Source organism: Melanerpes formicivorus, unplaced genomic scaffold (assembly GCF_026170545.1).
Source record: "Melanerpes formicivorus ecotype bairdi unplaced genomic scaffold, bMelFor1.0.p_v2 SCAF_10, whole genome shotgun sequence".
NCBI classification, from domain to species: Eukaryota; Metazoa; Chordata; class Aves; order Piciformes; family Picidae; genus Melanerpes; species Melanerpes formicivorus.
The window spans coordinates 17,531,604-17,557,003 of record NW_027142362.1 but is presented as its reverse complement, the minus strand read 5'-3'; the positions used below and the strand labels follow the sequence as shown (position 1 = coordinate 17,557,003).

General features: G+C 38.6%; 1 protein-coding gene across 9 annotated transcripts in view; it reads right to left on the bottom strand.

The window, feature by feature from the left end:
• Positions 1 to 25,400, bottom strand: part of TJP1 (tight junction protein 1) — a 192,482-nt gene that overhangs the window by 32,428 nt on the left and 134,654 nt on the right. For all 9 annotated transcript variants that reach the window (XM_068143969.1, XM_068143970.1, XM_068143968.1 and 6 more), the window contains 6 exons: positions 8,252 to 8,308; positions 4,178 to 4,302; positions 3,884 to 3,986; positions 2,206 to 2,485; positions 1,524 to 1,627; positions 299 to 467 (listed from right to left, as the gene is read on the bottom strand). In XM_068143969.1, the coding sequence (XP_068000070.1) occupies positions 299 to 467; positions 1,524 to 1,627; positions 2,206 to 2,485; positions 3,884 to 3,986; positions 4,178 to 4,302; positions 8,252 to 8,308 (838 nt within the window). The remainder of the gene's footprint in view (positions 1 to 298; positions 468 to 1,523; positions 1,628 to 2,205; positions 2,486 to 3,883; positions 3,987 to 4,177; positions 4,303 to 8,251; positions 8,309 to 25,400) is intronic.

Sequence of the window (25,400 nt, the reverse complement as noted above, 5' to 3'; positions counted from 1 at the left end):
GTGTGACCTGCTCAAATGGAAATAAGCTTTTGTAGAGAAATTCTATGGAGATGTTAACTCTATGTTTATTATTTCAAAACAACAAAACTTAATATTCCTGAAAGAGCAACTGCAAGAACAGGGGCTGTATCTTTTTCTCTGCTATTTTTGGAAGTGTGGATTTCAACCACATTCAAAGAATTTACCCACATGACAGTCTCACTCCCCCCCCCTCCCCCCATCCCATTTAGGTTTCTCACATCTTCACAACACAGGGAGTTTTCTTCTCCCTTTAGAAATCAAGTTTATTTATACTCACCATCTCTTTCTGAAGCATTAGCAGAGTGAATACTGTCAGAAAGATCGGGGACATTCAACAGAGTAGCTCGTTCATCTCGCTGAACAACCATCTTCAACTTGCCTTTTGACCTTTCTATTAGTGTTTTTGCATCTGCTAAGGACATATTTTCTGTCACTGTGCCATTTATCTGGAACAGAGTAAGGAAAGAGCAGATATAAACTTACCCAAAAAACAGTGACTCTCCAGTACAGATAGTGGCTTTCTGTCCAATGGTATTTAGAAATTCCTAGAGATACTTGATCAGAACTACTAGACTAAAATTGAAGACCACTGAGCTCACTCAAACTATAATATATTGAAAGATGAAAATAATTTTCTAATATAAAGCCTCTAACACTAACACTTTTTAAACAGTAGTTACGATTTTTGAACCAGCATTGCTAGAGCAAGGAATGGCACCTTTTCCTACACCAGCACATTTAAAACAGTATCTTCAAATAAAAACTTAGCAACTAAAAATCCCTGGATATACTGATTTCTGCAAACAAACAACCAAATTAACCTGAAGCAGGTTCCAGTGTTTCTGGAGAAAAAGAACCTGAGGGAAGACCTTATTGCCCTCTACAACTGCCTGAAACAAAGTTGGAGAAAGGTAGGGTCAGCCTCTTCTCCTTACTAACAAATGATAGAACATGCGGAAATGACCTCATGTTGCACCAGAGGAGGATTAGGTTGCGTATTAGGAGAGACTGCTTTACTGAAAGGGTTCTGCAAGGGTTCCATTGACAGGTGGATGAATTGCCCATTCCTGGAGGTGTTACAAACATGCAGAGATGTGTTGCTGAGAGACATGGTTTAGCTGGATAATGGCTGGACTCAATCTTACAGAATCTTTTTGGTTGGAACAGGCTGATCATTCGATAGCATGATTCCACAACATGATTTCCACATTGTATTGCATAACTTAGCACACAGGAACAAAGCCTCACACTAATATAAATGTTTTCTATTACACATTTACAGTGGGCACTGTCAGAATATGGCCTGGGAAACAGTGTCAAAACCACAAAGGTGTATAATTTTTATTTTCTTATAAAGGTTGACTTCTGCTTCTATCTCTTGATCCTTGAAATAATAATATAAATACATCCTCTACTAGCAACAATTACACCATTAAGAGACAATTCTAATAACAGTTGTAGCATTGAGTTTTCCTTTCAAACACCACCACCATTTACTATACCTTCAGTACAACATCGCCTTCCTGAATATTGCCATCTCTGGCTGCCAGGCTGTCCTGTGATATTTCTTTCACAAATATGTGGCTTGCCAACCGTAAACCATACTCTTCATAGAATAGCAATGAAAAGAAAAAAGAAAGCTGATGAAGCTACAGTAAAAAGCAGAGAGGGGTATCAAAAATATACAGCACTGCTTTACACAGTATTTACACTGTAAATAAAAAGGAGAGTGACTTTGGCATATGATGCGCTACAGTGAAATTACACTACAGATTTACCGTTGTATCACCCTCTTATCTGACTGTTCCTGTAATCAAAGCTGTTGGTCAATACCTTTATTTATATGCTACCTAGAATTTTCCTGCTTTCAAACCAAACAGACACCAAAGACTCAAGCACATAGAAGTACATAGACAGTGACCACCAGGTGCACAACTGGGATTTGTTTACACTGTGTTAACACTTTACCCTTAATTAAGCCCATGTATTTTGGAATACAAAAAAATATCACTAGAAATACAACAGCCAGTTTTAAGTTTTCAGCCAGATATTGGCAAAATGGCCAAGTGAATTTAACAGCACTGTTCATACAGTCCAGGAATCCCTTCCCCACAACATTGTCTGAAGCACTTAACCTTTAAAACAGCAGCAAAAGTCTTAGCAAGAGAATTACATGCGAGTTACCTTCATTTTTTCTTGATTTCACCAGTGTTACTTTGGTAGGTTTTGCAGGCTGACTGGATGTAACTGACCTCCTGTCTGATCTCGGTGATAAGCTTCTCTCTCTGCTAGCACTTCGATCTCTTACCCAACTCTTCTCATGCCTTCTGTTGGCACTTGGAGCAGCACGGCTGCTTCTTGGATCACGTATCTCTTCATCATAGCTGTCATCCTCATTGTCAGACACTGGTTCGGGTTCTGGCCGAGCCACGGGAATCTGAATTTTCTTCATCCTTCGGATAGTCTACAATAAAACACTAGGTATGAGCCTTTGGTTGAGTAACACTAATAGCATTACAAAATGTCAGAAGCCAAGCTAATCACCAAACTCCAAAGAAAATACACAAACATTTGTGAGTGCTCTAAATTATTACAATCCTCAAAATTCTATTCAGCCAATACAAGATACTTATTAATAGAGACTCCCAGAAACCTGGTGGTTTAGGATTGTTTTTTTTCAGTTGATTGTTTTTTTCCCTTTGGAGTGGGGTATGTTTGTTTAATCCCTTTTTGCTTCTGTGGAATTGTCAAAAGGATAAGAATAACATCCATCATAGCACAACATGGTATTATGTCTTCAGAGCCACATATTTGAATGCCCTCTCTTTGCTTAAACCCACAAATCAGTTACTGGCACTGCTAAAAACTTCTTTTGCTAACATGTAATCTAGTGTATACTCAGTGTGTTATTGACAGCAGTTCTCCTCAACTTTGAAGCTTCCCAATCTTCCAAAGCAATGTTTATGCAAACCAGAGAAAGGAGGATATTCCTGCCGAAAGTTCAAAGCTAGTTTGTGCTAATTTAGGCAGCTGTTTCCAGAGTAAGACCCAACCCTGTTTAGAGTTTTATTTGCTATGTGTTATGGAACTCAACTAACTTGTAGTTTTCATTCCTTACTTTTCTTTACCTAAAGCTATACACCAAATACTTAAGATGCTGAAAACCTGGCACAACTCACACACAAGATTTTGCATAAATTTTAAAGAATTCTTGTATCTACCAATCCAAGACATGACACAGTTTATTGCAACTGTATTAAAACATGCAAGAGCACTGGAAATCTGTCAGCACAAAAGTTTTTTTCAAAAGCCCTAGCAGTCTGTCTTCCTTCATTAAGAAACTGTTAAACATTGTGCATTTGTGTTCTGGCTTTTGTAACATCAATCCCAAAACTTCTACAGAAAGCTGGATTGCTACCCTTTAGTGATGTTCTGTTTTGCAAAGTTCAAAAGCCAAACACTGAATAAGCCTACAAAATTATAGGAATTAAGGTAATTATACTTTATGTTGGCAAATGTTTACTGAGCATAAAAAGAACTGTCTCAGTGCCTGTACAGCAGATAAAGCACTTGAGCATACACCAGCCTTTGGAAAACTTAAAAGAAAGCAAAGAAATACTAGACACAGCTGAGAACTGAGTTTTTGTCAAACTGAGCAAAGCTTTACCTTAAAAGAAATCTGAAGTATCATGTGTCACTTCACCCAAACATTATCATTCACATTTAAAAAAAACCCAAACCTTGTGTGTGAGCCACATGTCATGATAATCTCTTGAACCTGAAGTAGCACACATACCAGCAGCAATTCTGCTCTGTAACCACAGAATTTAAGTAAACTTAAATCTTTAAGATGTTCACTTACAATTTTGGCATTCTTCCCACTTTTCCTCAGCTGCTGAACAGCAAATGCGTGCTCAACATTATCCATTGAAACTCCATTAACCATTGCAACACGGTCATTTTCTCTAAATGAAAAACATCACAAGGCACACTATAAATACTTGATGTCAAGGGGGAAACATTGGGGAATTAGTGTCCCTGAATAAGCACCATATTACTGATAGCTACATTAACAGCAAGACAGCTGGAATTTTAAGCTACCACTGACACCAATGGATGACCCCACATCAGAATCCCGGTACAGCCTGGCACTTACTGTAGCAGTCCTTCTGCTGGGCCTCCTTTCAGCACATCAGAAATAACTATTGATGTCTCACCACTCTGGAAGTGAGGATTATCTCTTCCTCCAGATATTGCAATACCAAATCCAAATCCAGGGGCCTATAATGTAGCAAAAGAAATACTTTTACTTTCTGTTACTCTAATAATATTACAGTTCACATTCCTGGGAGAAATATAGAGTACCATGGGATGAATAACTTCTTGAAAGAAACAAGGATCAATAGTACCATGCCACACTCTGCACTCTAAGAACAGGAGAGATTAAAGACAAGATTTAAAAAATACTTTTACAAGGCACAGGGTTTCAGGCTACCTGATTTCTCCCAAGAGCAAAAGATTAGAGTTGCATTTGCATTTTTATGGCCCGGGCCTCAGGTGGTCATCAGTTAGACCTCAATCTTTAGTAAGCACAACACACCATACCACTTTGAGATACTGATTCAAAAGTGTATCACTTCCTGCAACACTTTCTTTGAGGTTTCACATCAGGGTATTACCCAGACTGACCTCACTTAGTTCAGGAACTGACAGGATCACAGCACACAGTAGTATGACTGCAGGCTCAATTCTTAGGAGTAATACCAAGATCACTTGTACCATTAAATACATCAAAACCTTGTCAGCACTTGCGAATCATCTGCATCTTAACAAAAGTAATTTGCTTCAATCTTTTCCCTCTAGGGTGACCTGCCACTACAGCAAGGTCAATGCCTCTGAAAAGTTATTCCTGTTAGATATTTCAAGATACAACAATCATGCCTTTCTGCCTGGAAGCAGTGAGGGTGGGAAACAAGCTTTCTAAATATATCTGAATCACAAACTATCTAGCTCTTCTATCACTGCTCACAAAACATTGTGAGAAGGATATTACCATTTAAATACTCAAGAATTTATTTTGAAATTTTCAACTATGATCAGGTGTGAGTCAATTCCTCCTCTCCATTTCACACAGCATACATGACATGCTGGCAGACTCAGCCCTTTTCCAGACTTCTCAAACAAACATGACCCAGCTTTAGCAATGAGTTTCATAACCTTACAGTGACAGCAGAAGCACCATGGCAGTCTGCATCTGGCTGTAAGGCACATGATGTTCAGTTTTTTAGACAGTAATTACTGTTCAAAAAATTTGTTTCCTATTCCTCCCCAAAACAGAGATCATGAAAAGATGGTCCTGATTGAGCCTATAAGCACTGAATGAGATGATACAGCATTAAAGCAAAGATTTGGAGATCCCCTGTTCCAAAATTTATTTCAAGAATTAGCACATACTCTTGCCAGGTCTGAAGAAAATAAGTTTGGCTAACAAATACAGGTACACCTTACTGCTTCTTTTACACTAATTTTAATTCATTAAAGGAAAACTGGATGTATTTTCAAGATATATTCCAGACAGATCAACCAAAAGTCATGGCTGGGATTCAAGAACTACTAAGCAAAACGGCATGCAGAAATACAGTCTGAAGAATCTTGACAATTTATGACCAGAGCTGAGGTCTTCCTTCAGTTGTATTTTTAATAGCTGACAGAGAATATTTACTAGTCAATCAAGCACATAACAAAACACTCTTTCAAAACAGGAGTATTTCCCCTTACTCATGCCACTGCTTTCAGTTTTCCGTTAATCTAACAGAGATCAGTTTCCACCATATTTGGGTGGGGAGAAGAGAGCTAATAACAAAAGCATTTATGTCAAACTTCATTTAAATCTCCATCCTTCCTTACACCATAAACAAACAAAACCAAAAACTTTTCACAACTGCAGAACCCAGAGAAGAAAAACACAGTCATCAGGCTACGGCCAGCAGAAATGCAGAACATCACTGTAAACATTATCTTGCTGCTTGGCGTTGTTTTTTCAGAGTGAATTTGCAAAACTAATCACCAATATCAAAATTACTAGTTTCCTAGTTCAATGTTTTTCCTCAAGAAGCCCTGAAACACTGCTGTCTCATACACAGAGAGCAGTCAAAAAACCCCACAAATCAGATCAAGGCCGCCTAATCATAAATCAAATTAATAAGAAATAATCCAAATAGGCCCCTCAATCTTCAGGAAACTTGAGGAGCTCAGATTTCTCACAGTAAACCTCAGCCTAATACATTTACTTTTATTCTGCTGCCTACCATCATCATCTGAGATAAACGGTAAACTGAACTACCCTCAGAAGACTGAGTCTAGCTCCTAGTCCTTCCTAGTCTAGTCCAATTCTACTATTTTCTGGGTATCTTTGAGGATAACTGAGATTCTGGGCCCATTTCACTCCTCCTGACTAAATTCACCTTCATTTACTTGATAATCTAGCATTTTGAGAATGTCACAAATAAAAAGCAGAATGAAAAACCCCACAAGTAAATATGCACTCACTTTGCTAAACCCTCTTTCCGCTGCTAATAATACATTCAAAGCACTAATTTGCTGAAATGTTACATCACGACTTTTGATTTTGTTATCTGGCAGATAGAAAACGCTGTGTGTCTTCAGCTGGCTAAATTCATGCTATAAAAGTTATTGACAGTACCTGCCATCAGCCTTCAACATCTAAATTAAAGATATTAAAACAAAAATTAAACCAGTACAGTTGGTTCAAGTTTGGCACATCAAGTATCATAATCAAAGTCATATTCCAATCACACTTCCTTTTCTGTACTACACAAAGACTTCTGACTATGCTGCATGCACAACCAAAGACAAAATTTTAAATAGGAACTAGAAATTTTGTTCAAGGTAGTAACACTGCAATGAAACTTGTCATTTTAAGGTTTCACTGCTATAATTAACTAGAACAATATTCCCTTCAAGAGAAGCCAAGCTATCATAAAGTCTACTAGCAAAACTTGTATCTTTATAGTATTTTGTTTACTGGAGAGGAAACAGAACATGTGTAATCAGTAACAAGAGTGAAAAACTTAAGTTGGTACAGGTTCCAGAGATGACTGAACAGCTGCAAGAAGAAAACATAAAGGGCAATTACATAGAAACAATACTTCTTGCTCAAGAACTTGACCTAAAAGTCTTTTGAGGCTTGATGAGTAGCCTAGATGAGTATCACTACACATTTTTTGTTCTACTTATACTTCCGTTTAAGCACATGCTTGCAGTTAGAGATAGCACTTTGTTAAGACAACTTTCTGGTCAAACAAAGCATAAACACTCTTCTCAAAAGGGCAGGTACTAAACCAGTTATTTTGAATTAACAACACTGAACTCATTAAAATCAACAGAGAATTAATATTTTATCAGGCTCATCTATTTACACACATTTTTAGTCGCAAAGGTTTATTCATCTGGTCAGTGCTACAAGTCTAAAATGCCTTGACTGTATGCCAAACAATTCAAGGCAAATAATACAACTTGCTCCCCAGAAAAACACACTCCTGTGCACCTCCAGTTTGCTGGAATAAATACAGCTATTTGAGCCATGATTCCACAGCCGCTTTGATACTAAGCTGCTGCCAGAAACGACATCCCATCCTCTTCTAACTTCCCCTAAGCAACTTCTTCCTTATTGCCATTCTTGTACAGCATCACCAGAAATCAGTTTAAGAGTAACCCATGTAAGAGTCAGCCTAAATGAAAACAAATGCTCTATTTACACATTCCTAGCACACATTCCTTTGTGTAAAGTGTATATTCTGGCCACCCAAAATTCACAAATTTAAGAAAGTGACAAATAAAATAGTAATGAACATGTTTGCTTGTGCTTAACTACATTAAGTGCTTGCAAATGAAGTTTTGTAACATTTGAGTATAGCTACAGCACAATCATTAATGACCACTTAGATTTCTGACTACTTTCAGTTAGGTACAGAAGCAATATAAAGCTTTATTTCTGGCATAGGTATTTGTAGGCAGGCTTATCTCTAAAACCCCAAAAAACCAAAATGGAGCTACCATCAAATAGAGCTTTTACAAGACTTCTAAATTTAAACAAAGGAATATGACAGTTTCCTTTTCTTTTACTTCCTGACATCTGGCATTTTCCTATTGTTTTCAAAAGCTACCAGTATCCTGCGCTAGGCGTACACAACCAATTGTATGAACTTACCCTGTGAAGAGTCACTGTGTGTTGTTCCCATATAGCTGTTTCTTCCATTGTTGTGCTCTAAGGAGAAAAATAAAACAGCAGAGATTAGACTTTGCTGTCAATAGCTGTACTACACAAATGTATAGCAACACAAACAGAACCTTACACTGACCAGTAACATTAATATTCATATTGAATAGCTACAGAGAAGCAGGGCTGGCTCATTTGTTACACACTTCCTGTCTTTTTATGTCACATCTGACCTTCCTGTCCTCTTACGGAGGGGAGCAGGGGAAAGAACAGGCAAAACAGATTTCTAATAATTATGTGTTTCAGAACTTGAAGTTACGAAGTAGTTTAAAGGGAAAGACCACAACAAGCATTTGTGATGTAGGCTCTTTTGGTTGCTCATTATGTGTACAGTAAATTAAGCTGGTCCAAAGCCCACTTTCAGTTTGCCACTATGATCGCTTGTATTTATTTCACCCTTGTGTGAACATTCTCCTTCTACTTGTTCTAACTGAACGTAGATTGCCACTAATTCATGAGTACCCAGCTATAGATTACAGTATCTGTGCTACTGTATTATGTATACAGGTCACCTTTAACAGACTCCCCAGTGAGTTTAGTGGGTTTGGTGAACAATAGTAGTGCAGAAATAAACAAAGACCTCTAAGGGAACCAGATTAAACAGTAACATTATGACAATATTTACATACCTGCATTTCTGCTTAAAAGAGCAGATACTTGCACTATTTAATGTGCCACCACAAGCATACACTGGGAAAAGGGAAGATGGCACGAGTTAAGAAAAGCTATCAGAGCTAAAAAGCTTGAAAACATACAGAAAGACAGCAGGAAAAATATAGCCAAAAGCATGAAGTTTCCTGTTATCCTGCTGCTGTATTATCTACCTTCACAGAGAAGAGTGACCAGTATTTTACTCTATTCAGTCCCTCCTCATAAGTAATGTAATAAAGAACACAGTCAGAACAGAAATGTCTGCAATGAGCATTGTTTTTTCAAAATGTACTTTTACTTTGTTTCAGTCACAGTAACTCAGCCACTACAACAAAAAGTACTCTTCGCTTGCCAGTTCCGTGTTGTAACAGAACAGCAGTGTTTACTCTCACTACCACTCTGAAAACTTCATCTGATTTCCTAACATCATAATTTGCAACCAGGTTTAAAAATTCTTTTCATGACCCTGAAAAGCTGTGAGGTTTTTACCTTTACTCTTGTGCTCAGTGATTAGGATGTGCTACATTACTGCTCATTTCTCTTTTAGGGGTTCACTTCTCATGAAAACATTGGTGCAATTAAACTGGAATGTATTTCATTCAAGCAGCTTGCCCCCCAGTTTCCAATACCAAATGTTTTTTCTTGCCGTCACAAATTGATTCAGCTCTACCTAAGAATCAGGTTATTTCTCTGGACCTTTTTAAAAGCACACCTAATATATTAAGCTAGTAATTATTTACACCCACAAAGCCATCTTTGAAACAAAAGAGAACATTCTGCTTGCTGAACGGTTAATGAATACTGATTTTCTTCCCTATTTCTGATGCTCTCATTCTGTCTTCATTTTGGCCAAACCCTCTCAGGCTAAACATCTCATCAACAAGTGAAGAACTATCTTTGCAAGCAAATTTCTAAAAGAAAAGTTCTAAGTAGCTCCTGTTGGGAAGGGAAGAGGGAAAAAAAAAAAAAAAAAAAAACAAACCAATGCAGCAGGAATTCAATTAAAAAACTCCAACAGTCACAAGTCACATTTTAATTGAAAGAGGTTGCCATATTTCTACCTGCTATGGTCAAAAAAAGTTAACCCGACCGGCTCCCTCAATGCATTTGTTCTGGCACCACAGTGCAGGTACAACATTCCATTGGCAGTTGGAGGCACTTTGTACAGCTATTTAGCTAACAAGGTACCAGATTTCAATGGCTCCAAATGCCTGTGCCTCAGTGTTGGAGCGCAGCACACAGCACAAACATCTGGTTCTAGATATGGCAGAGACCAATAAAATCCAGTTTAACCAGCTAAGTACTGCTCCCACAGGATCTGGGAGAACTGGCAATCCCAGAGTCAGAGCAGGATAAGATAATGAAACAGCATTGCTTAGCTAAGCAATGACCATGAAGATACTATGTCTTCACAGTTCTCAGGAGTAACTCACAAAAACTCATGACAATCCCGCCCCCCCCAAAAAAAAACCCATCTGCAAACTCACCAGCTGTCATTTTTAATGCCCTCCACCTCTACAGGAGCTCAGTATCTCCATTTTCCTTAGTACTTCTGCTTCGTTTTCTTGCCCACACTATGTCCTCTACTTATCTATTGCTATCACCTCCCCTAGATTTTACTATTATCTTCATTTCAAATTCACAAGAGTAGGCAAACATCAGATATCCATTAGTCAGACAGCAAACTAAGTACTGTGTTATTTTCATTCTTTCTGCATGTACAAACAGCCCAATCAGGAACAGTGAACAGAGTTCAAAGGCAGCTTGAGGTGAGTTGTTGGTTTTGAAACAAACTGCTTATGCAAGTCAGTTTCTCATCTGTAAAGAACTACATTCACTTATAAAAGACTGAGATGGTTGATGAAGACCTGTGAAGGTACTCACTCTCCTTAGCACTGACAACTGAGGCAAAACTACTAGCCTGTGCTACCATCAGCCGAGGTCCCTGCTGGGATGCTCTTAGACCACATGTTAAGTGTTCTGTTTTTCATGCAGTATTTCAATTTCAGTAGTCTTGTAAGGACTTAATTCCCAGGTCTCTATAAATGGCAAACACTGCTTGTAATTAAGGGGTACAGGCAGACAGTGCAGGCCTGCAGCGATGGTGCCAGCCCTGCTGAATGCTGGTGCCAAGGTTGGTACCCCAAGTAATGTTAACCATAATTTTAGGTGAAATCAAAGTGACTTTTCAGGAGTCAGCAGGAACAATAAATATAGCTTAACACTCCAGAAACTGGGAATATGAGAACACTAATGTACTACCACTAAGGAACTACTGAAGCCTAGGGCTAGATTATCTTAACAGAGAACATTAAATATCTTCAAAATGGAAGTGTGCTATTAACAGCGTTTGTACTGTGCAAACTCCAGATTCTGTGTCTGTTTTACCTATGGATCTCCACATTATTAAAAATAAAGTTGAACTACAGTGTTATGACTTCAGTGGTGGAAAAAAAGATTTTATGTTCATGCTTTATTGAGAGTTTCCTTAAGTTTATTTTAAACACCTTGATAGCCAATTAAGAGCTTTCTCAGCTCTGTATATGACAAGTGGATGTGCTTGTGGGCTTGGTTTTTTTTTTTTTAGTATTTAAAGGATAAAGTTATACAAGAAGTCACAATTTGTCAATATAGCAGTAATAGAAGTAATCAGAACCCTGGAAGTATCACATCTTGTTAAACTATTTCATCTTTGAAATTGCCCTGAAAGAAACATGAAAGTACACATTTTTTCCAGAAGGACCCCTTCACAGACTAAACACTCACTGTATTTATTCCCTGCTTCTCAAAGGCTGGGGTTTTAATTTTTCATTTTTTTTTAAACATGCCTTTTCTTAGACAATTCTTACATGTTTGTCTGAGCAGGTGCACATACATAGGACAATTTCCCTTCAGAGACCAATTCTATGTTTATGCAGCAAATTTTTCCTTCAAACATCATGAAGTGGAGAAAAGCATTGCGGGCTACCAGGTTTGAGAATGCAAACATGTTTGGAAATAGTCCTGCTCAATTTACCCCTACTGCAGTTGGAAAAGATGTGAAGCAGCATCAGCACCGGACCCACCCACAGCCACAGAAATTAATGTAACTAAAATAATGCAAGGTTCCTGAAGTACCTGACAGGGTAACACCTGACTTCTACACCTAGAAGAGCTCATATTACAGCTAAACTCCCATGTGTTCTTGAAGTCAAATTCAGAATAGTTTCTCAATGTTTATTCACATACCTAAGGAACTTAGTAGAAGAATGACCTTCCTTGTTTTAACTGAACTGCATTTGGAAGAAGTATGCCAAGAATTGTAAGTTCCATTTTAAGCAACCATTTGCTCAATTATGTCTTGACTTAGGAGGTAAAGGATGATGGAAATCACCTTTTCTCTTAGTAAAATTCAACATCTATTTCCAATAAATAGTGTTAAATATCTACTGCTGTTAATACATTTTCACACATTTCTCACCAAGGAAGATTTTCACAGGCGGATTTTCAGTTTTCCCTTTGGACAACACAAAAGTAACTTGCCATGGGAAGCAATAAAGTACTTTTAGTATCTTCACAAACCTGGTTTTATGGATCAGCATAGACAGCTATCCTGCAGACCATAAAATGAAACAACTGCTACCTTAGGGGACATACTGTTTCTGTTCTTCACAAAACACAGTAGAGAGGGAAGCCATCTGTGACAGATCTAGGTCCCTGCTCTAACACTTTCAATCACAGCAAGCAACAACTACAAGAAACTGAATGACCAAATAAATTCAAATATACAAAGAACACCATCTTTGTTCCAAGCTTGTGTTACTTTCAATAAATGCTGGCATCAAAAAATAGTCCTAACTGTCCTGATAAATCGTACAACATTGAGAAATGGTTTTCTTATTCAAAACACGAAGGAGAAAGAACTCCTAAGAGCCTCTAGCAAAAGAAGGAAGTTTCTATCTAGGGTGCGCAAGGCATAGAAACGTCTGATATCTTGATGCATTACTATTTTGACTTCTAAAATTAACCTTCAACTGTGCATGAAGTGCACTTCAATAGTAAAATGCTGTTGAACTTCAAACTTGAAAATAGTTAAATGTAGAATCAATACATTTTGATTGCACTTGTGAGAACAAGCATTTAATGTTCTTATAATAACAACTGTCATTCTCAATTGTTACAAGAATTTCTGCAGGTTTGTTGGGTATCTAGGGGATGATTTTTATCCCTACACAGTATCTTTCAGCACTCATTTGTAGCAGTGCATTTCCAACACTGACCAAGACAACTCCTACTGATACCTTTATTACCACCATCTTACATTGCAAGAAATTCCAACTGTCTTATCACAAAAGCCTGCAGCTGACTTGAAAAAAATGAAAACAAAACATAAAAATCCATTTTTTCCAGTTGTTCTGTTTCTCTGCAATTAGTGCACCCAGGACAGAATCCTATTATGAGATGGCTTTTATTGATATAAACAAGAGCACTGTCTTAAATAGTCATAACATATGCAATCTACCACATCTATTCCAGAGTATCTTAGAAACATCAGAGCTGTTTCAAATACTAGAAGCCAACTACTAAAGCAAGCATAGCCAAAGAGGAGGGTACTGCAAGGCAGAGTAAATGCAAACTGCCTACTGCTAAAGCTGGCTGCACTCAGAATTGTACAGTAATTTTGCAAGCACGCTGTATCCTTGTTTTTCCACTTAATCATCTCCTTGCAAGAACAGACTGTTTCCCTGAATGTATTTTTCAAAAAAGACTCAAGGGACATTGGACAGATGAGCTACGGGATAGCTGCAGAGACAAACAACATGTACCTGATGCAATTTGATTATTGCTTTTATAAAAGCAATGCAAAGTGGAGGAGAAAACACCTACTACAGCATTCTCTTGTGAAATCTGTATGGAAAAATAATAAATTCAAATCATCACTAAGATATGAAGCTAGTCCTTAGTCTCATTTTCTGTTGCACTTTACATCAATGAAAGTGACACTGACAATCTATTTTTGAAGTAGAAATATCAACCTTATTCTCTCACATAGATATATAAAAGCACAGAAGTAAAGCAGTGCACACTGCCCTCCTCCTTCCCATTTCATACATGGCATGGGTCCCAAGCTCAAAAGTTCCACTCCTCCCAAACACTCTGTATTCAAAAGGCCACCTCATGTAAAGCCCTTTTAAAGACAGTTATTAAAGCTTCTGATGACAGCATACAGTTTAAGGTAAAAAAAAACAAACCACCACAAACAAGGCACAGAATTCTCAACACTCCACGTTAATAAAATTCACTTAATTTTACTTAGACCAATCCAGAAGTACGAAGCCTCTACTATAATCGAACGTACATATTTGCTGAACAATGGAAGTCATCTTTACATCAGCAACAGCAACCCTGAGAAGAAAAGCTAGAGCTAAACTTCATTTTAGATATAAATTAATAATTGTTATGCTGCTTCACCATTCCACTCAATTTTCCCTATGCTTCCACAACCACACACTTCAGACATATTTGCTCAGATTTCTGCATGCTATTCTCTACGAAGTAAAACATAACAAACCCACTCAGTATTTAACTAATCTCATGTAATACCCTTTTACAGCATCGCTCCAGAACAGCCTCTCAACTCCAAGCCTCACAGATCACAAACAGCTCTGATTCCCTGGGGCCATAAAATCTTTTTTTTGTTGTTTGGTTTTTGTTGCTGCTGCTCAATACAAAGACCAGTAGAGCCTCCTTCTCTAAACAAGAACATTATGCAGAAATTTGGAGGCATATTGCATTTTCAGTGAAACAACTAACTACTGGATTATAGATGCGGTTACATCTGAGTATTTATAGAAGTGTTTATAATACCGGCCTAGTGCATATCATTATCCTGGAACAGCAGAAGGCAGCAAAACAAACCAGAATATAAGTCCCAAATGCTGTTACATCTCAAATGATCTTAGGTCAAGCTAGTTCAGATGAAGAGTGTCACTCGAACACCCTGGTAACAGTATCAGCCAGAAGCAAAGCAAAGATAACTAGCGTCATGATCTCCCAAGGCGTGGGAAAACTGTGCTTCAGAATCTGGGAGCCCTGTCCGTTTTGCTTCTTTCCATTTTGCTTTCCAGCTGGCAGTGACATCATCTAGGATCACAAACTCCAAAGTGTTGGCAAGGAGCATTTCACAGATCACTACTCCAGGCCAGCATGCTATCAAAATGGAACTAAAGTCACAATGGAACAGAAAGGCTAAAAAGCCAAGTCATAAGCCACATCTCTCTGCACCCCAAGTGGAATTGCCAATGGGAAGTACACACAGCATGCATTTTGCTTTTGGTTTAAGTCATTTCCCTTCTATACTGACCCAAGTCAGAATTACTAGGATTTAAAGATTCTAGAATTAGAGTATAGCTCTCAATATGCAACTGAAAATATTTACCTTTATTTAGAGGTTGACTTCAGTTTAGATCTGAATTTCCTCCAACCATTTCAAAACAAATAACTTGCACTGATATTTTATTTCATTACATCTCAGGAAGCAGCTTTAAAAGCATTTCTAGCACAATTTAGTACACACCACCCTCCTACAAATTTTGATTCTTAAAAATACCCCCACCTCTCCCTCATTACCATGCTCAAGTGTTACTCTTCAATATATGGTCATTTCTGCCTAACCAGTTCGCCATCAATTCATTTCAACTCCACTGACATCAGATGCCAGTGGCCTGGTTTGTAACCCAGCCCTCCATGTAAAAGCTCAAGCTAGATCCTCACCATTCAAGTAAAATAAGACATATTGAAGTACACAAAGCTCATTAAAGCATACACAGCCATGGCCACAGTTTCACAGCAACTGATACCGCTTGGGATGCAAAATTCTAATTGAGTATTAGCTGCTTGGTTGGTTTGTTTTAAAGACCTGCTTTAAAGACCTGTTTTAAAAGCTGCCCAAAGAGACTGTGGAATCTCCATCCTTGGAGATGGTCAAGACTCAGCTAGACAAGATCCTACCTGCTGTAAGTGATCAAACATGGAGCTGGACTAGATCTCCTGAGCTGCCTTCTGACCTTTCTGTTCTGCAATTACTCTATAAACCAGATTTAGTGAGAACTGCTTTGAGCAGAGGGTTGGACTAGCCGATCTCCAGAGTCTCTTACAATTTCAATTACTCTGTGATTCTATCTGTCACATTTCTAGTACACAACCAAAACCAAATCCAGTCATCCAACCACAGACACAGCCTCCATTCCTGCTCTTACAAGCAGTATTATCACTTAGTTAAGAACCTTAGTTGGATATCTTCAAGTTTGTTTTCACTTGGGGGAGGAGAAGAGCATAGTATCAGTACCACAGAAAGTCATACTGTAATAGTTTTATATGAGAAACTCAAATCACACAGACATCACTCTAGCTTTTTCATTAAAAAATAAGGCAAAAACACTCACAAGTGTAAGATATGATTCCCAAAAAATTACCAATATGAAGTTAGCCATCATAGTAGAATAGAATAGACCAGGTTGGAAGAGACCTTCAAGATCATCGCGTCCAACCCATCAACCAGTCCAACCCACCTAAACAACTAAACCATGCAACCAAGCACCCCATCAAGTCTCCTCCTGAACACCTCCAATGATGGTGACTCCACTACCTCCCTGGGCAGCCCATTCCAATGACCAATCACTCTTTCTATGAAGAACTTCTTCCTAATATCCAGCCTAAACCTCCTCTGGTGCAGCTTGAGACTGTGTCCTCTTGTTCTGGTGCCGGTTGCCTGGGAGAAGAGACCAACATCTGCCTGTCTACAGCCTCCCTTCGGGTAGTTGGAGAGAGCAATAAGGTCTTCTGAGCCTCCTCTTCTCCAGGCTAAGCAGTGCCAACTCCCTCAGCCTCTCCTCATAGGGCTTATGCTCCAAACCCCTCACCAGCTTTGTTGCCCTTCTCTGGACATGTTCCAGCAAGTCAACATCTTTCCTAAACTGAGGGGCCCAGAACTGGACACAGGACTCAAGGTGCAGCCTAACCAGTGCAGTGTACTGGGCAAAAATCAAATTATCTAAGCACCTTACATTAAGCCAGAATGCCTCTTACTTTTTCTAATTCAGAAAATTCCAGACTAGTTACCAAGCAGTGCACCATGTAAATTTTAGATGAGTAGTTGCCGGTACTCTGAACATGCCCACACTGCCTTTTGCCCACTAGAAGCAGCTGACATCTACTTTTGTGGCTGCAGAACTCAGAGTTAATTTCTTTCTGAATGCAACTAAGAAGAAATATATCACTTTGTGCTGTCAGATTTTATTTCTTTTTAGAGGTACACAATTTCTTTGTCTGAATTTCAACCAAAAATTCCCAGTAAGAAACTGTGTTAAGTTTCCTTCCCTGTTCTGAACAACCACATATCCAGATAGCATTTCTCCCCACCCCCAATTTGAATCAACATCAGTTCAGAAAATTCAATTTTAGCAGTCACATGGCTGTTGTAGCATCTGCAGAACACATTACACTTGTAAGCTCACATTAACTTCACATATTCAAGGGAATCAAGTTGGAAGACAAGGTCATCAATACAGGACATTAAAGAAGAGATGGTGAGTAACATTAAGTATCATAGCTCTTGGAAACAGTAGCCTCTTTGGTTAGAAAATTGTGACTTAGTCAACAATAAACTGGGTTAAAACAGCATGTAACAGGGAACACAACAGGCTGTTTTGTGCCTGCCTGTTTTTTTTCCTTCTTAAAAGTGCAATGCTTGGAAGTTGAGACAGGAAGAAAAAGAGTACAAAACTCCACGGCAGTGAAGGAATGAGAATGAGAGCGGCATTGCAATACTGCAGGCCTGAGACTTGAATGGGGGCACAAGGCAAAAAACACTATAGCAGTGAAAAACTCTAGTGTCTCTGAAAGACTTATTCAGCTATCAGCACGAAAAACATACCTGAACTTTCTTATCAGGCAAGTATGGGAAGTGGAAAACACAATTTTCCTCTGCAAAAAGGACTATCCCCATCCAATTAACAATAGCTAACCAAAAAAGAGTACTCATTTACCTAGTCTTCCAAAATACGTACCTTGAAGGTTAAGAGGCATCTGTTACAGCAGGCACAATCTGATATACTTTGACACTCTACTTGACAACAATTGTCTCCCACTCTCCCCATTCATATTGGTAACATGACTGTGCTTCAGAATTTTCTTCCTGAAAAGTTTCCTTTCTAAAGCTAACACGTTAATTATGTGACAATTGTCTTTACATCCAGTTACAAGGATGAGTAATATAGCACTAACAGAACTCAAAACCAGGTAATATTTTAAATTAAAGATGTAGAATGAAAAAACATTAAGAAATACTCATTAATATCACTCAACAATATAGAGCAGGGGACAAAAAAAAAAAAAGCACACAAACCCCCCCAAACTTCTATATCTTTCTACCATCCTTCTTTATACCAAGCCATTATGCTTCATTCAGTAGCCCAAAGACCTACAGATGAACTCCCACATCTCACAAATTTGTTTAAATTATCCACTACTAATACACGTGGTGAAAAAGGACAAATGTGGTCTGGGAAAACGGATACGTTATTGCAGTAGTTGCATGAACCAAACGAGCAGGTGTCCAACAGTGTGGCAGAGGTAAGACACCGCAGCCAGAAAACTTTAAACAAACTATTCCGTCAGAACAAATATAACTGTTAAAACCGGACCACCAGGCGGCTGCTGCTTGACAATACAAAGGGTTAAGGAGCAACAAAAGACAAATTTAAAGCTGCTACTCACCCTCAGGGCACCGTAGCTCCTTTATTTGCTCAGAGCAGCTTTGCAAATAAAGACATCAGCTGGTGGTGCCTTTCTTGATACGGAAAAAGAAGCAGGCAAGAGGAGAAGCTTAACAAAATAAAGCTTTTGGTGGGTTATTCACTGACTATGAAGGTAGAAACATCAGCTATATAACTACATAGATGCAGTAACTTTCACGTTTGTGTCTCTAGCTGCTTTAGCAGGTTACAAAGAATTGCTTGTTCACAGCCAGTTAGAGAGTGAGATTTTTGTTTTATAAAGCTTAATCCTGGCTATAGGATTAAATATTTGAAAGATAAGGGTATTTCTTTGCAGAAGGACACAGAGCAGCAACAGGGATGCCCTTGCCACCAAAAACATGCCAGAACCATCTTTTTACTCCCACCATAATTCACCTTTTTAAAAAGCAGCAGTGAAGCCAACCCCATTGTGGAGCCAAGAGTGGACAAGCCACAAGAAAAGCAAGCCTGAGATACCATCCAGCACGAATAGCTGTCCTGACAAAAATCCTCCTCTTAAGACTTCTTATTAGCAACTATCTCACCGCTGTCTTTCTACACAGCCTTTTTCCAATCTGCAGACCTCTTAAGAAAAGCTGGATGCAAACAATCTCTTAAGCAGCTATGAAAAGCAAGCTTTTAAAAAAAGCATGTTTTGTTGGTGTTTGTTTGTTTGGTGTGTGTTTTGTTGTGTTTGTGGTGTTTGGTTTTTTTTTGTTCTTGTGTTTGTTTTTTGGGGGGTGGGGGAAGTGGGGGAAGTGAGGCGTTTAATTTTCTCTTTTGTAGACTGCATGCCTACCTGCACTCCAAATAACTCTAAGTTCCCATGAAAGCCAGGCTCAAGAACTCTACCAGTCATTTCTCTCTCACTAAGTAAGGAGGCAGCATCCAGTGTCCTTCTCTTCGAAATGCAGTGTAGAAGAGACACTGGCTACAGCCACCAGCACAGAGAGCAATTAACAAGCGGTTTTACATAGTCTTTGAATTGAACTCCGTAGGTATTCAGATTTACCTAACTATAGGATCTCTTTCTTGCCTGCTCACACAAAGCAGAGGAAGGGAACTAAGACACTCAAGAGCATTAATTGTTGACCAGATCACAACTTCCTAGAAGGATGTTTCCTTTATACACACAAAGCGAAACAGCACACTTCAAAAAACAGTAAAATGCCCTCTTTACATGAAGAGTCATGTGGTAGCCTTTCAATTATTCTGACCATTATATGGGAACTAACACTGCATTTTACATAAAACTTAGTGCTCAAATTTACAAAGCCTTTTAAGGAATTACAGAAAATATCAATCTTTCAGATCAAATAGGCCTTACTTCTGTAGTTTAAACTTCACCTTCCACTTCCCTAATGAAGTATTTAAGGTGATAAAAAAAACACAAATTATGAATAAAAGCACAGTTTCAAAGGGGGGGGGGGGGGGGGGAAGCCACACCCCGAAAGCCAAAGGTTAACCTTAAAAATGGTTGCAAAGCTGCTTTTGTGTTTACATCAGCAATTAAAAATAAACTCTAAATGGAACAATCTGCCTCACCAACAACTATAACCACATGACACTAGCTTCTCACAGTATTTCATGTATATTGAGTTTATAGGACTACATTTTTTTACCAAAACTGCACGATGTCCATTCATCACCACTCTGGAACGCACATTCCCAAATAGGCCAAAAAACTGTGTGGGCAGAATGACCAGGGCTATTTTAAAATAAGCCTTGTACTACTTCTAGAACTGCATCTTCTAGCTACCTGGAACCGTATTTTAAACCAAACCTAGCATACCCAAAGCCCTTAAATAAGGGCAAGCTTCCCCTTTTTAAAAAATTGTTCTGATTGTACTTAAACTTAAAAGCTGCAAGAGTAAAAACTATAACCTGACATTCCAGTCTGTGAACTGAAAAGCCACTCAAGTTTACACAACCTTTACCTGACCCCTTTAATCCCCCATATAAAAAGTAGCTCCACTTAACTTCCACATTCTGAAGGTAATACATTCCAAGAAAACTAGAACTAGAGTAGAAAACTTTCCCTACCTGTTACCTTATCTCTTTAAGCTACACATTCTAAAGGAAATTAAGGCTTTAATTGACAAACAATGACTTGAAGAGTGACAAAGTTCAAAAATAAGAAAGCAAGCAGAAAATCCCTCTCAGACCCACTTCTCCCCTCTGCTCGCATTTGTTTACATTGCTGCATATTACTCTTCTTTTTGTGGAACAGATTTGAGCTAATCAACACTAGAAGTGCTTCTACAGTCTCCCTCTACTTAAATCAGTTCCTTGACTCTTGAGGGGGAAGGTGCATATCCAGTCATTTAATTCCACAGCTAAACCCATGGTTTTACAAGAACAGAACTGGGTTTTGTACCACGTTCTTGCTCTTGGATGTTCCTCACCACCAGCAGTCCAAACATAAGGTATGCTATTGGTATCTGCAAGACTCCAATTTTTGTGACAATGCATGGTCCAACAACACAAGGCAACACAGAAAACATACTTAAAAGCTCATTCCCCATTCCACCTCTGCTTCATTTCTTGCAACTACACAGCAAACTAAGGACGTATTTTAGCAGCCCAACTGTGGAAATACATCCTAAGTCAAGAACATTATGGTTCCATGAATATGTCCCAACTATCAGTTTGCACTGTCACATTGGTGCCATTTTTCCTTGACACTGCACTATGATCTTCAAAGTCTGCACTCCCAAGCCACATTTACTCTCCAACAGTACAGATCATTGATGTGTCTACTGTACTGATTTAAGTATTGAGACAAGAGGCCCTGCAACACCCCACACAAACGCAAAGTTTCTGTAAAGTTTGACTTCTTCCTCTAAACTGGAGGCAGAGCTGTTGCCTCATTAGGTACAGGATAGCTTAATATAATTGTTTCTATCATCTGCAGTCTCACTTATCTACAGAGTACACAATTTTGTAAATACAACTGAGCACCAGAATTAGTATTACTTTGGAATAATTTTATATTTAAATTTTCTTTATCTGTAGGACACAATACAACCACATTTTCAAGACTTTCTTATTCCTACTGCCACTAGAGCTGGGTACCCACTTTTTCCAAAATGAAATCTGAGCTTCTCATGTAAGCAAGTGATAAGCATCAAAACATACACAACTGTAATACCTGAAGTCTGCAATTGGAAGTCAGCCTAAAAAACGTCTGATAAAATAGTGCAACTGACTAAACTACAAAGCATTTTTTTCTTTTAGCGGTATTGCTTCGCGTGGGCCCCTCAATTTAAGAAGGGCATTGAGACTCTTGATCGTGTCCAGAGAAGGGCTACGAGGCTGGTAAAAGGCCTTGAGCACAAGCCCTATGAGGAGAGGCTGAAGGAGCTGGGATTGTTTAGCCTGGAGAAGGGGAGGCTCAGGGGAGACCTTGCTGTCTACAACTACCTGAAGGGTGGTTTTACCAGGAGGGGGTTGGTCTCTTCTCCCAAGTAATCAGCACCAGAACAAGAGGACACAGTCTCATGCTGTGCCAGGGGAGGTTTAGGTTCAAGGTGAGGAGAAAGTTCTTCACAGAGAGATTTGTTAGCCATTGTAATGGGCTGCCCAGGGAGGTGGTGGAGCGTCAGTCCCTGGAGGTTTTTAAGAGGGGACTACGCATGGCACTTGGTGCCATGGTCTAGTAGTCATGAGGTCATGGGTGACAGGTTGGACTTGATGATCTTTGAGGTCTTTTCCAACCTTGTTGATTCTATGATGATTCTATGTTTAAGGGGCTCTTCCCCCATACCAGTGGGGGGGGGAGGAATCATCTACTCCAGCACAAGTTAAAAGAACATCTACCATAAGACACTTATGTCAGTCCAACATAAAAAGTAATGCTCATACCTCAGTGATCTTCAGTCACCTTCACAATAAAAACTAAAAGTTTACCAGATTTACTAGTTTAACCAGAAAAAAAAATGAGGTATTGAAAGAAAGCTACAAATAAAGCCCAGTCAATCTATAGAGCAGTTACATATCCAGCAGGAATGTCTGACAAGGAAAATGTAGACATATGAACACTAACACTGAAAGCTTTCTGCTGGCAGGTTGAATAGTGAAAGAATGCCATGGCATTTTTAGAATTGTCATTGCCATTAAACTGCTGACAGTCTGCCTATCTGTAAAAGCCTAAACAGCTACCATCGTTCTCGGCCTATTATCAACTTAAGTACTCAATACAGAGACACTGCATTGAAATTGTTTTGTGTAGAACTCACCTCTTTATCTATTATAAACACAGACAAAAACAATGACTTGTATTCAAGCACATTTCTGATTTTGCACAAAACACATGAAGTGAACAATTCCACACTAATCACTATATCGAAACATGTCCATAAAGTAATAGTGGATGTGGATCTGTCATGACTTCAATTCAAGTTTTAAATAATCAACTAGGCAATAAGTAACACAAGCAGAGACCCTACAGGCTTAGGAGATGAACACAGGAGAAGCTGCTCTCTATAGGTAATCATTTCACAAAGTAATCCTTGATTGGTAGCCAAGCTATGGCAAAGACAATGACAGGCACATGAAGTATTTTAGAAGAGGAACTCTGAACACAGACTAAAAATAAACGTCTATACATAACTACTCAGACATGTTACCCATCAACCCACCTCTTAGCAAGTATTTCCCATCTGTATTTAATGGGCAGATGTCTTTTTCTTTTACTCAGCACATTTTTTGAGATGAAAAAGCATGAATGACATTCTAGCCATTAATTCAACCAGCTGGAGAAGAAACTGGATAAGCTCTTGCTTAACAGCTGTAATGCCTATATAATTTCAGCCAATGACCTGTTTATCCTAGGTTGCAGCTACAGTTCATTCAATTATTGCCCCAAAAGCCTATCAAGTTACTTGTCAACAAGAACCAGATGCTAGGGATGTCGGGGGGAGCAACTGAATCACCTATAAACCAGAAATCAACTACCTTTAGAAATAAATAAAACACAGAACACCCTTCCTAAATGAGTGAAAATCCTCAAGAATTTAGCTTCAGTACACCAAACAAAACTGTCTGATAAGTCAGTTCACCAGAAAGGCCATGGTTTGCAGAGAAACTATATAATCCAGACTATTCTTGGGGGAGGGGGAGAGGAATCACAATGACTAAATAGGATGAGGATTAAAAGAGTGAAAAAATTGCTAAGAAATGAGAAATGAAACAGTACTTCCAGCAAAGACAGCCGTAATACAGTCTTTTTTTATTCTTTCATTACAAATGGATTTGAACTGCAAAGGAGAGCAAGAGTCTTTTCAGTGCTTTGACAGATTTCATTTGTATCTTCACAGTCATGCAAGTTCTAGCAATTTTTAATAAAAAAATGAACTGCAGTGACAATATCTAAATTTGCATTTCTTCTATCAATGTATTGATTTAGTTGCATCTTTTCCACTAATTTCTGTGAGTTCACCTTCAGAAGTCATCCCTGTTCAAATTTAATCCTCAAAAATACACTGTAATGCTATCACCTGGTATAGTAACCCATCTTTTTTCCTTCACTGCGCCATTTATGTTGAGCCTTGCCTTAGAAAAGTGTTTTTCTTTTATGGAATTTAAGGCACAACTACAAAAAAATTGATCTGAGTATGTATTAAGAACAAACAATTATCCCATGCCACACAGCAGAACCTCAGTCCTAGAATTATGTAAATAATCTTCACATGATAAACAAACAACATTACTACTCGGCCTTACAGAGCAGAGATGGATTGATTTTGATTCAAACACACTGAACTCAAAATAGGCTCAAAGTCTGAGGTATAAGTAACCAACAGATTATAGCAAATACAAATACATTCCTCAGAGTCAATGGTTTAAATTGTGAATTGGTAAACTTTGCCATGATTCCTATTGTACAGCCTTATTTGGATAAGATGTCCACCTCCAGCAAACACCCATCACCTTATTTTCAGTGGGAACATGCATTCTCTGTGACTTCAAGAAAGAAAAACCTCTTTATCCTTAAAACATTCTGGTGAGACCACTGGAATTAAGTTTGTTTTGTATTTTAGTACTTATTTTTCCTCTTCAGTAATGCACTAACAACTATTAATAAAGAGACTGTGTTAAAAAAGTCAACTTAATTTTTTTTTTGTGTGTTCTAGCCTTCCATATAATACTGGAGAAGTACTGGCATGTATGATGCTCATTAAGCATCAAACACTCGAGAAACATTTACTTGTCAGCTTTTCCCTATTCTTTGTACCAGTTAAAAATAATACAGTAGATTTCAAACTTACACATAATATGTACTTCACTTCAGGAAACTACTTCTACATGTCACAGGTTAAGCTGACTATACACTGTTACTCAAAACCATCTTGCCTCATGCCACCTACACAATGGAAGTGCTGGTTGGACCAAAGTATTATGGGGCTTGAAGTTCAGACTGTAACATGAGAGGCTTCCTGTTTCAGTTGCTGCTTTCAGGTTTTGGGTGGTGGCTCTTTTCCGCTGAAATGGCTGCAGACCAGGGTGGGAGGGGGCAGTAGCTCCCTGGCTTGGGTTTTTTAATGCTAGCTTGCTTCTGCTTCCTGCTGTGCTTTTTTCTGCAAATAGGCTAAGATAATAGTGCATTTACATTTTCTCATTTATATTAAATTCTTATCTCACTCGGTCTCAAC